This window comes from Papaver somniferum, chromosome 1 (assembly GCF_003573695.1).
Source record: "Papaver somniferum cultivar HN1 chromosome 1, ASM357369v1, whole genome shotgun sequence".
NCBI lineage: Eukaryota > Viridiplantae > Streptophyta > Magnoliopsida > Ranunculales > Papaveraceae > Papaver > Papaver somniferum.
This window is the reverse complement of record NC_039358.1, coordinates 114,158,793-114,170,329: the sequence shown is the minus strand read 5'-3', so window position 1 is coordinate 114,170,329 and position 11,537 is coordinate 114,158,793. Positions and strand designations below refer to the sequence as shown.

Genomic DNA, 11,537 nt, shown 5'->3' with positions numbered 1-11,537 from the left:
AAAGAAGGATTTAATTGGACACCAAAAACCATAAGAATGATTTTTTATATCCAAAAACTCAATCAAATTAATCACAAGTAAACCCGTGACTAATTTAATCGATATACGCAATCAAACCAAACACAAAAAGTGATCAATTCAATTGTTTGTGCTCAACATAAGAAAACTCATGGAGACACAAAAATACTCAACTAGATTAATTACAAGAGAACCCATAATTAATCTAATTGGAATACACAACCAAACTAATTACGAAAGTAATCAATTTAATTGTCAATTTTTTTGCTCGACATAAGAAAACTTACGGAGCAATAACTAAATAACCAAACAAGATGATTAATTTAGTTCAAAATGCTCAACGTAAAGTACCTTACGGAACAACCAACAAAGCCAATCAAAAATAATCAACCTGGTTGTATCGTGCTCAACATAAGACACATTACGGAGCCTCACAGTAATATATACGAATATGGATCAGCGATAATCAATACTGCGGAATACACAAGGATTCATTCTATCTTCAATCATTATTTGCATAAAAACAATAATAGACATAATCCTTAAAAATAAAAGATTTTAACCTATCTTCCATCAACATAATTGACAATATAGGCTTAACTTTTGTATTTGTCAAAAGTCCATTCATCCTTTTACCAGTACGTGAATACCGAACACGAACGACTTTACTTTTGACAAAGTATGGGACCTTCAAGTTCACGGACGCAAACATACATATCCCATAACAAGTTGCAATATCACAAATCATAAAGATTAATACTGCAAAAACATCATCCTCCAAATATTTTTAGAATTTTATACCAATAAACCTAAAAATAACACAAGAAGATGAAAAATAATAGTTATGTGTAGTCACAATCATTGTTATTCAAGCACTAGTTATTCTTCCAACTAAACCAAAAAGAAGACATACTAGGTGTTGATGGTGGTTTTTAGCTTAGGGGTAAAATCGTAAAACCGTACATCTGACATGACGTCACTATGACCATTAGCACATTTATTGAATCAATCAGCATGCCTACACAAGAATTACCTGGGTACCTTTTTTTTTATGGGTCATGTTCCACGGCAGAACCCTTAACATCGACTGACATCATCTATGCCAAAGCCTAATTTTCAAGCTACCGCACCAAGGCATGCCAACCATGCCAGACGCACCACTGTGCCAATGGAAAACCATGTCGGCCACATCTCCCCGCCAAGGCATGTCGACCATGCCAGCCGCACCACTGTGCCAATGGCAAACCATGCCAGCCACATCTTCGCGCCAAGGCATGCCGACCATGCCAGCCGCACCACCGTGCCAATGGAAAACCATGGCAGCCACATCTCCGCGCCAAGGCATGCCAAACATGCCAGCCGCAACACCGTGCCAATGGCAAACACTAGTGGAGAATGAGATTTTAACCACTTTCTGGGCTTTGAAAAAACGACTTCCATGGGCCAGGGTAATTATATGATCTGTGAGACCCAGTTGTTTTAACAAGAAAATGGAAAACTTGTTTCTTTCACAGTCGTATTACGGGCGCGTATTTCCATAAAAATGCAGCCTTTCCATGACCTTGACAAACCACTGTGAGAGGCTGAATTTTCTATGAGAAAAAAATTGTAAAGGAAATTTCCCCATCTCTTTTCATTCACTCGGACTTCACAGCTACCGCATCTTCTTCTTCTTATCCATTCACTCACCACATCGATCTCTTTCAATCTCTCAGAAAAACCCTGAATCTCAAATCCAGTTCATTTGTTCACCTTTCACTTTCACCAGAAATTTCTTGACATCATTCGATCTGAGAATAAAATTGACAAACCCTAGCCATCAACTAAAACCTAGTAAACCAAATCAATCACTCTCCATCCCCACCTCTCTCTCAAACTCTCTTATAATCTGTCTAATTAAACAACAAAAATAGCACGAAGATGTTACAGAAAAATAATTAGAGGATGTTGATGAAGACAGAGAAATCGTAAGGGATGATTTTACTATCTTATGGTTAGGGTTCCTTTCTTCTTTCAATTTTTTTACAATCCTTAGAGTTCTGATCGAGAAAAGATGATGACCACAAGTATAGTGATCTTGTGAAATAATGAAAACGGTAAGATTAACTATTAATCTCTATTTATATTTGAACTCCGAACATTGAATTTAGAACTCGTTATCTTGGTTAAATTTAATTTTGAAAATCTGGATTTATTTGATTTCAATTTAGTTTGATTTCAACTGGAATTAACATTGGGTTTGTTATATATGTTTACATAAGTTATGGTGCGAATATTATAGTAAGTCATGGAAGAACCTGTTCTGCAACTTGGTCATAGTCTTCTAGAGTGATGAGAATCTCAATCTCACCGTAACAAATTGTGAGATTTTCTAGCAAGGTAAGTGTTGATTCGTATATCTGTGATTTAATTTGAAATTTGTTGCCATAAGCATCAGCATCAAGGTTTTAGTGTTTGACTTTTATTATCTCATGTGATGTGTAGGATCGAAGGCTAGATGAAAGGAATTTCGCAGATCCATCAACCTTAATACAATTTGATGTGGTATGTGCAGGAAGCAACAAAAAAACTAAAGGTTAAATTATATATGTTCAATTTAAGGTTACAAAATTGAAATTTTATTTGAGTTGAATCTGTTAGTGTTTTTGGTTTAAATGGAGAAATTTATCGATTGAGTTTGATAATTTTGAGATGAATCTGTTATTATGTAGGAAGTTACTGAATCTAGAGCAGAGTTTTGCTAGGATTCATGGGTTAAAACAGGTTATCGTTGGATAATATTCTGTTTTTCATTTCTTAAATTCATTTGGTTTGTTGTATTGCTACTTCATATTCTAGGAGAAAAATCAAAAATGCATACATATAAACTGACCGTTACTTTCTTTATTGCTGAAATCCCCAAAACTTCAAAAGTAAGAATGCAAAAGTAAGATAGGGTAGACTTGTCAAGCCTGAGGTAACTTGACTGAACCTTGCCTGTTTTGCAGAATTCTAGCTGTGTATCTCCCAACTATATGGTTAAGCAATCCGACATCAATGAGAAGATGAGGGTCATCCTAGTTGATTGGTTAATCGAGGTATACGAAATTTTGACATGATTTTCTATCTCCTAGAAAGGGTAAACAAAACATATGCTAAGCATCCTTCTTGGTTTGAATCTTGACAGGTGCATTATAAATTTGAGCTCATGGATGAGACATTATTCCTTATGGTTAACATTATAGACATATTCTTATCCCACCAAACTGTGGAACGAAAGAAACTTCAGTTGGTCGGAATTACAGCCATGCTTTTAGCATGCAAGTATGAGGAAGTTTCAGTACCGGTTGTAGATGATCTTATTCTAATTTATGACAAGGGTTATACAAGGAATCAAGTTCTTGCTATGGTAAATGTTTCACTTCTAAGTCATATATCTCTTATCAAGTGTGTTTAGTTTTTCCCAGTTTCGACATTGTGATTCTAACACTGCAGAAACATGTTTAGCATCCTTAATTTTACCCAGTTTCGACATTGTGATTCCAACACTGCATAAACATGTTTGCAAGAGAAATCGATAGTAAATACATTGCAATTCAATATTTCAGTTCCAACTTCATATGTATTTATGAAAAGATTCCTTAAAACGGCTCAGTATGATAAGAAGGTTTATATAGTTAGTCTTCCATCAGATTAAACTGTTGATCCATAGTATTTTATAACTTTTTATAGCTTGGATACTAACATATTTTCTGCATTTTGAACCAGCTTGAGCTTCTCTCCTTTTTCTTGATCGAGTTATCCTTGGTTGATCATGACATGCTTAGGTTACCACCATCTCTGTTAGCTGCTGCAGCCATCCACACTGCTCAGTTTACTCTTAACAGGACTAGACATTGGAGTAAGACCACACAGTGGCATTCATATTACTCAGAAGATCAATTACAGTAAGTGATAACTTCTTCCTGAACACACTGAATTCCTTGTTTTTTCTTTGGACATTCGACAGGTAGTGCCATTGTTATGAATGTACACATTTAGCCGACATTTATGATTTTATTTTTTACGAGAAGCTAGTTAAATGTTCTTAATTTTAATATATTTGGGTTTATCTCATGGTAGACATCGTACAGATATCAGATTCGTATTTTTTCTCCTAATTGAGAAACCATTTGTACTCCCCACTAAATATATACATTTTTTTTTATCAAAGGATGGTTGCAGGTGGTTCTGGACTCGGAACAGTGATGGAGTGGAACACAAAGACTCCCTTGTAGTGGGATTGGGAGAATTTAGTCATGTTCAGTGGGAAAGTAAATGAAATTCCTAAGGTTTCGCAGCAACCTACTGACTGGGGTGTTGAAGGAGACTGCGGGGGGAACTGATAATGGGTCTTTCTGTTCTCCGCCTGGTGGTGGGAGAGATGGTGCTAGTGGTGGTGGTCATTCTGGGTCTTATTTGGGAAATAGGTCTTCGTCTAAAAGTTCTATATCAGCATCTATTGGTTCTTCAGGGGAAGTAGGAAGTAGTAATCCAAGTTTAACTTTGACACAGTTGAAGATTTGAGATAGTTGAAATTGTAAATTGAACTCACTATTCAATAAATTCACTATTCCATACAAAATGAGTTTAAAGTCGCTATTATATTCAATTTCGAAGTCATTATTAATTAATTCCCGTTTTTAGTTTTTGATTCAGTTGAATCAGCTTTGGATTCAGCTGAATCAATATCAATTTTTTTTATGAAATATCATTAAAAAAACTACTGTTTCTGTCAGTTTTTGTCCATCTTCTGTTAAAGAAAGTAGTTTTTTTAAAGAATTCAACTCTTGCCAGACACAGTCGTTTTGGAAAAAACCACTTCTAGAATGCAGCTGATGGACACAGTCCTTTTTAGTGATATTACTTCATGTCCTGAAAGTAGTTTAACTTCCATTTTCCACTAGTGAAACCATGCCAGCCACATCTCAGCGCCAAGGCATGCCGACCATGCCAGCCGCACCACTGTGCCAATGGAAAACCATGCCAGCCACATCTTCGCGCCAAGGCATGCCGACCATGCCAGCCGCACCACCGTGCCAATGACAAACAATGCCAGCCACATCTCCGCGCCAAGGCATGCAAAACATGCCAGACGCACCACTGTTCCAATAGAAAACCATGCCATCCACGTCTACCGCGCCAAGGCATGCCAACCATGCTAGCCGCACAATGGCATGCCAAACCCTTGGCCCCACCATGCCAAGCCAACCACACCTTGCCTTGGCCCCAACCATGCTAGCCGCACCATGCGCCAATGGCATGCCAAACCCTTGGCCCCACCATGTTAAGCCAACCGCACCTTGCCTTGGCCCCACCATGCCAAGCCAACTGCACCTTGCCTTGGTCCCACCATGCCAAGCCGTCCGTGCCAAACCCTTGGCCCCACTATGCCAAGCCGTCCGCGCCATTTGCCTTGTCCCCACCATGCCAGCCTTCCCTATGATGTAGTTGCAGGAAATCCTACAACACACCCCTTGTATTATCATGACTATGATTTCTAGATCTAAACTTATTTGATATGAAAATAAAGATAAAGATAATGAAAATAGAAAATAAGACACAAGATTTACGTGGTTCGATTAATGTGATCTACATCCACGGGGTTAGGGATATTCACTATGATTGTTTGTAATTACATATGGATTACAATTGAGACTCCATTAATGAGTATTTGGAGCTCTTGGTTGAAGAAGGAATAAGAAGATAATAATACAAATTCTGCTCTCTCTCTCTCTCTACAAATGTGTCTCTCTCTGATCATGCTTTCTCTCTCATGCCTTTCTCTTTATATAGGTGTTTACATAGTGGATGACAGCTCATATGTAGTGGGGTACAACTCATATTATCTCAGGCTCTCGCTACGTTCTCTCAGGCTCTTTCTACCTTCTCGCAGGCTAAGGAAATAATTGAATCTCGCACACTAACAAATGTGTTGTGCGATATTTTGATCCTACATTTTGCCTATTTTTTATTGAATATTTCTTGAAGAGCGATCTTTAAGAAAAAATCCACCTTGTTGTAGTTGTTGGAGGAACGAACAAAGAATATTGGACTTGAAAAGTACGTACTTGCCTCTATTATTTTGTGAAGTTCTGGAGCGTTGCGAAGTAAATAAGAAGTATTAACCCTTGAAGTATAAGAAGTATGAAGTATCCTTGAAGAAGTATAAGAAGTACTCAATCCTCGAAATATATAACAAGTATGAAGTATCCTTTGAGAAGTATAAGAAGTACTCAATCCTCGAAATATAAGAAGTATCCATCCTTGACTGCGAATAAGATGTATTGCGAAATTATTACCCCGTGTTCTCTGCCTCATGTTGCGATGTAATGCAAATAAGAATTTAGATTAGTATTCAACATATAGAGGACAAGGAGTCAAAGGTCTTCGCGAGAAGAACAAACAACTAGAAATTGATTCTTATTCGTACAAGAATAAAATCTCTAGTCTTCAGCAAGCTAATAATCAACTCTATGGTATGTTATTTTTTTTCTTTTCCCTTCATTCATTCATCCTGTTGTTTTATCTTATTTGATTGCTCCTTTTTGCAGACATTTATGGTCTTTCTGATGAAGCTACCATTCTTCGTTCATTTCCTAATGGCTTAGATAATGATACCCTTCTTGAGCATCTTAATAAATCTTTAAATAGTTTCTCAAATGATAAAATTTCATCTCTTTCTCTGAATGAACTGAGATCCAAATTTCGCCTCTTAGAGATTGACCATAGATCTAGTTTAGGTTTAGCCAACCGATTTAAGCGTTTCTTTCTTAATTCTAAAGAGAAAATCAATGAGCTAAGAACCCAAAATTAGCGGTCTCATATATGATAAGGATCGCATCTCTGATCAAGGTGCTAAAGCTTTGGCGAAATTCCAAGAGACCCTTCTTGAAGTTCAACTTGAACGAGATGAAGCTAACCGCAAGAATACCGAGCTCTACGAAAGAGAAAACCAAATTCGTTCTCGTCTCCTTATAAATAATGAGGATGAATTCGCTTGGGCTGCGAAAATCTTAGACGATGCCAGAAAAGATTTAGGTGTAAATGTTAGTCTCCAAGTTGAGCATACAGCCTTGATTAGAGATATGATTTCTGACAGAGAAGGTTATTAACTGTTCTTCTTCACTAATCTTTTGTTTCTTATGAATTTTCATCAAGTTATTAATTGATTGCCTTTTGCTCGCAGATTCTGAAAGTAGATATCGCGAAAGAATTGAGGAACTTGAAGCTGAAAAAGAGGAACTCGCAAAGAATCTTTCTTCTCGCAACGATAAGTATTCTAGATTAAAGAATCGAATCAAGATCACTGTTGCGAACTTTAAGAACGATGCTCTGCATTTTCGCAATCAAACTATTCAAATGGTTTGTGATGACCATAGTCTCACTCTGATTATCCTTGTCTCTTGGAGGAGATCCCAAAGAACATTCCTAGTCTGGCCATCTCTGATAGCGAAGCTGGTGATGAAAAATCTGATGGTGATGAAGGTTCTGATGGAGATAAAAGTTCTGATGCAGACGAAGAAGGGAACAAGTATGATGAAGATGATGAAGGATCAATTAAGAAATAGTCTTTGTTTCTTTCTTTGATCTTCTGTAATACTTGTACATTTATTCCTTCTTTATGTATATTTGCGAATTCTTTTGGTTCTCCATATTCCTTAATATATGAGTTTCTTTCATTTTGACCTGCATTCATTAAAATAATTCTTCCTTACAATATGGTTAATCAACATAATCATTAATTTTTTAATTTTTGCGTAAATCTATCATGTGGAGACAAGTAACATTTTCTAATTTCATTCATTCCCATACTTGCCTCTGTTATTTGTATCCAAATGAGAGATTTTGCAGATTTTTCTTATTTTGTGCCTCAACTTCGTAGTTATTTATGTATAATTTCGCAGTCATATGCAAAGTGAATTTTGACTCTTTTCAAAATCTCATCCCTGTGTGGTCTTATTTTGCCTTCCTAGTTAAAGGTCTTATTATGCCACCTCTTGTCATTGCGACAAAATCGCAGGACGTCCTTGCACTTTTATGCAAAAACCCATTGATCTTGCCTTAACTTTTTCTTTTGTATTATGGCCTCTTCCGGAATGTTGCGACAATATGACAGGCCTAAATATTCTTGCGAAACTAAAGCCCCATTACATTACTGTCTTGCGACGAAATCGCAGGACGTCTTCACACTTTCATGAGAAAACCCATTGATCTCGTCTTATCTTTTTCTTTAGTATTATTGCCTCTTCAGGATTGTTGCACAAATATGACAAGTCTTAATACCCTTGCGAGTAAAAAGCCTCACGACATTTGCGTCTTAAGACACTTATCATCTCCCTAATGGAGGGTGCCTCCCTTATCTCCCCCCTGTTTGCCCCTTCAAGGAGGCGTACTTCTACTATATAAGGTTAGATTCTCCCATCCAGTCTTAACAACAACCAGTTGTTTTCGCAGCCTCTTATCCCTTTTACCCATAGGGTTTATGGTTACGAGACTGCACCGTAAGTGGGGTTTTCTTCGGGCCGAGTGCAGTATAAGCCAAGACTTGTCAAGAATGGCAAGGTACGCTCCAGACGCCCCTGGCACTCTTGACTCAACCGTGTACCTCGACGCCTTGATCAGATTCTGCACTCCTTGGGAGAGTCCTTATTACCTCAGTCACCCAACCTAAGTCATATGCTTAAGCTGAGAATCCAAGGTTCCTCTCCCGGATGGGATTTATTGACCCCAAATCTCCATGACTCAGGTTCCGGTGGCGGTGTATCCTCTCCCTGAGCCATGCAACAGGTACCCCCTTATATGACGTACTTTAGGTCTTACATTTTCCTCTTGCGAAATTGTATTCGCGAACTAGGGTGTACGCCATAAAGGTTCGCCCCTTTCTCTTTTGTCATTGTTCTCTGATTGTTTTTTGTAGAATTCATTATCTCTGCGAAATTCTCGCACATCATCATATCGTATTTGCATTTCGCAATCTCAATTTTGTCATTTAATAAAATGTATTTTTGAGAATTTTATTTATTGCGAGAGTGTCGCAACAAATAAATCATTCATACATTACCTTTGCCATCCTATGCTTCTTTGTTATTTTCTGCTATTGCTTCCTTGGTAGTGGTATGTTCATCATTTTATTCTGAGCTAGCATTAGTTTCGCAACATCTCTTCTTCTTTTCTTTCGATTGCATCCACCATCAACCTCTCACTTCTTTGTGTCTCTTTGATTTTGTGTCGCCAACTTTCCTTCTTGTTTGCTCTTCCTTCGCAGGATTCTACCTCAGTTTCGTAACACCTCTTTCCTTCAACCCAATCTCCCTTTATGATTCCTACACCGCTGGGGTGAGGGAATTTGATGCACTTGTGGAAAGTTGAAGCTACACCTAGAATCCCATGTAGCCAAGGTCGACCAATTAATGCATTGTAGGGTGATTCTACATCAACGACACAGAATAGGATTTCAGAAGATATTCCCTTCAATGGAATTCGCACAATAGCCTCCCCTTTAGGCTTGTTGGCAGTACCATTAAAACCATATATCTTATATGTTGATGGTATAAGATCATCATCTCTTCCTCCCATAGTTTTATAAGTATGATAAAATAAGAAGTTCACAGAGCTTCCAGTATCGATTAAAATCCTATTAATTGCCCATGAATATTCAGTTTCATCATCCTCATCTTCTTTCGGTTTTGGATTAATTTCTAATTTTACCACCAATGGATTATCATGTACCTCTTCACATTCGGGGATTTCTTCTGCAATAAAAGAAATAATCTGTTTCTGCCATTCCTCTAGTGGCGAGATTTTCGCAATATTCATAATTTCTCTTCCATCATTATCTCTTGCGAACACTCTACTCAAAACATTGTCATGAAAATCTTCAATTATCTTGTATGAATGTACGATAGAGTGACAAAATAGATTCTTTGCTTTTGCACCAACTTCTATGAAGAATGTTTCCTTCTTTTTCATCGTGTTTACTTTGTGATGCTCTGGTGGTGGTGGCAATGGTTGAGATTGTGGGTGCCCTACCAAAAAGTGGTTTAGTTTTCCTTGATCTATCATTCTCAGAATAATTCTTTTTACACTTATGCAATCATTTGTAGTATGTCCATGAAAATGATGATGAGAACAGAACTCATGACTTCTGTGGTTTGGAGGTGGTTCCGTTCCCATGTTCCATGGTGTTGGTATATTCTACATCAAAATTATAGCTCCCTATATTTTCTCCACACTTGCATTTAGAGGTGGCATCTTGATTTCCTGCAACTACATATGTGGCTACCAAAACGAAGGCGTGCGACGATCAACGGTCACCCTTCAATCCTAGATGCAAATCCTAGCCGTCCAAGGTCGCCAAACAACGCATGGTAACCTTTGGCCCAAAACCCTAGTTTTGGCCACCGCAAACCGCGCCAAGGCATGCCATGCCACGTGTGCCAATGGAATGACAACCACCTTTCCGCGCCATACCATGTAGGCCTTCCCTATGCGGCTACCAAAACGAAGGCGTGCGACGATCAACGACCACCCTTCAATCCTAGATGCAAATCCTAGCTGTCCAAGGTCGCCAAACAACGCATGGTAACCTTTGGCCCAAAACCTTAGTTTTGGCCACGCCAATGGCATGCCAACCACCTTGCCGCGCCATACCATGTCGGCCTTCCCTATGCGGCTACCAAAACGAAGGCGTGCGACGAACAACGACCACCCTTCAATCCTAGATGTAAATCCTAGTCGTCCAAGGTCGCCAAACAACGCATGGTAACCTTTGGCCCAAAAACCTAGTTTTGGCCACGCCAAACCGCGCCAAGGCATGCCATGCCGCATGTTCCAATGACATGCCAACCACGTTTCCACGACATACCATTTCGGCCTTCCCTATGCGGCTACCAAAACGAAGTCCTGCAACAATCAACGACCACTCTTTTATCTAAGGTGCAGATCTTAGCCGTCCAAGGTTACCAGCTAACGCATATCAACCTTTGGCCCTAGTTTGATCGCGCCTAAAAAAATCCAAAACCCAAACTTTTTGCCCCGCCTAAACTAGGAAATATTAAAGCCATACTGATCATGCTTTCATGTCACTGTCTACCAAACGAAGGGTTGCAATAATCAACGACTACCTTTCCTCTTAAGATGTAAAGTCTCGACCGTCGAAGGTCACCACCGAGCCGGAAACTCGCCCAAGCTCAACTTTCCAGACAAAAACAACATGTTACATATTTTCCATGAAAACACTCGAGACATCAACGCATGTCACAAACTGGGGGATGCTCATTGGGTATTGGTTTGGCGGTTTACAGCGTGCGGCGTACACTACGACCGTTATAAGAAAGTTTCATAAGGATGAGGCGGTTAGTAAATACAGGGAGTAATGGTGAAACACTTTCTTTTATGGAACATCAATTCCAGGCATTACTGGTTGCCACCTCCTCCCATTTACTCACCCGTTTTCCATTTCTTAATGAGACGAGAATACGTTTCGCTTCGACTTGTAT

General features: G+C 38.7%; 1 protein-coding gene across 1 annotated transcript; it reads left to right on the top strand.

The window, feature by feature from the left end:
• The first annotated feature begins 2,105 nt into the window (after positions 1-2,105).
• Positions 2,106-4,274, top strand: LOC113349427 (cyclin-B2-2-like). The gene is made up of 7 exons (XM_026593408.1): positions 2,106-2,114; positions 2,503-2,562; positions 3,006-3,095; positions 3,185-3,406; positions 3,569-3,664; positions 3,766-3,944; positions 4,211-4,274. Exons 1-7 carry the CDS (start codon positions 2,106-2,108, stop codon positions 4,272-4,274), a joined length of 720 nt encoding a protein of 239 aa, XP_026449193.1.
• The last annotated feature ends 7,263 nt before the right edge of the window (positions 4,275-11,537 follow it).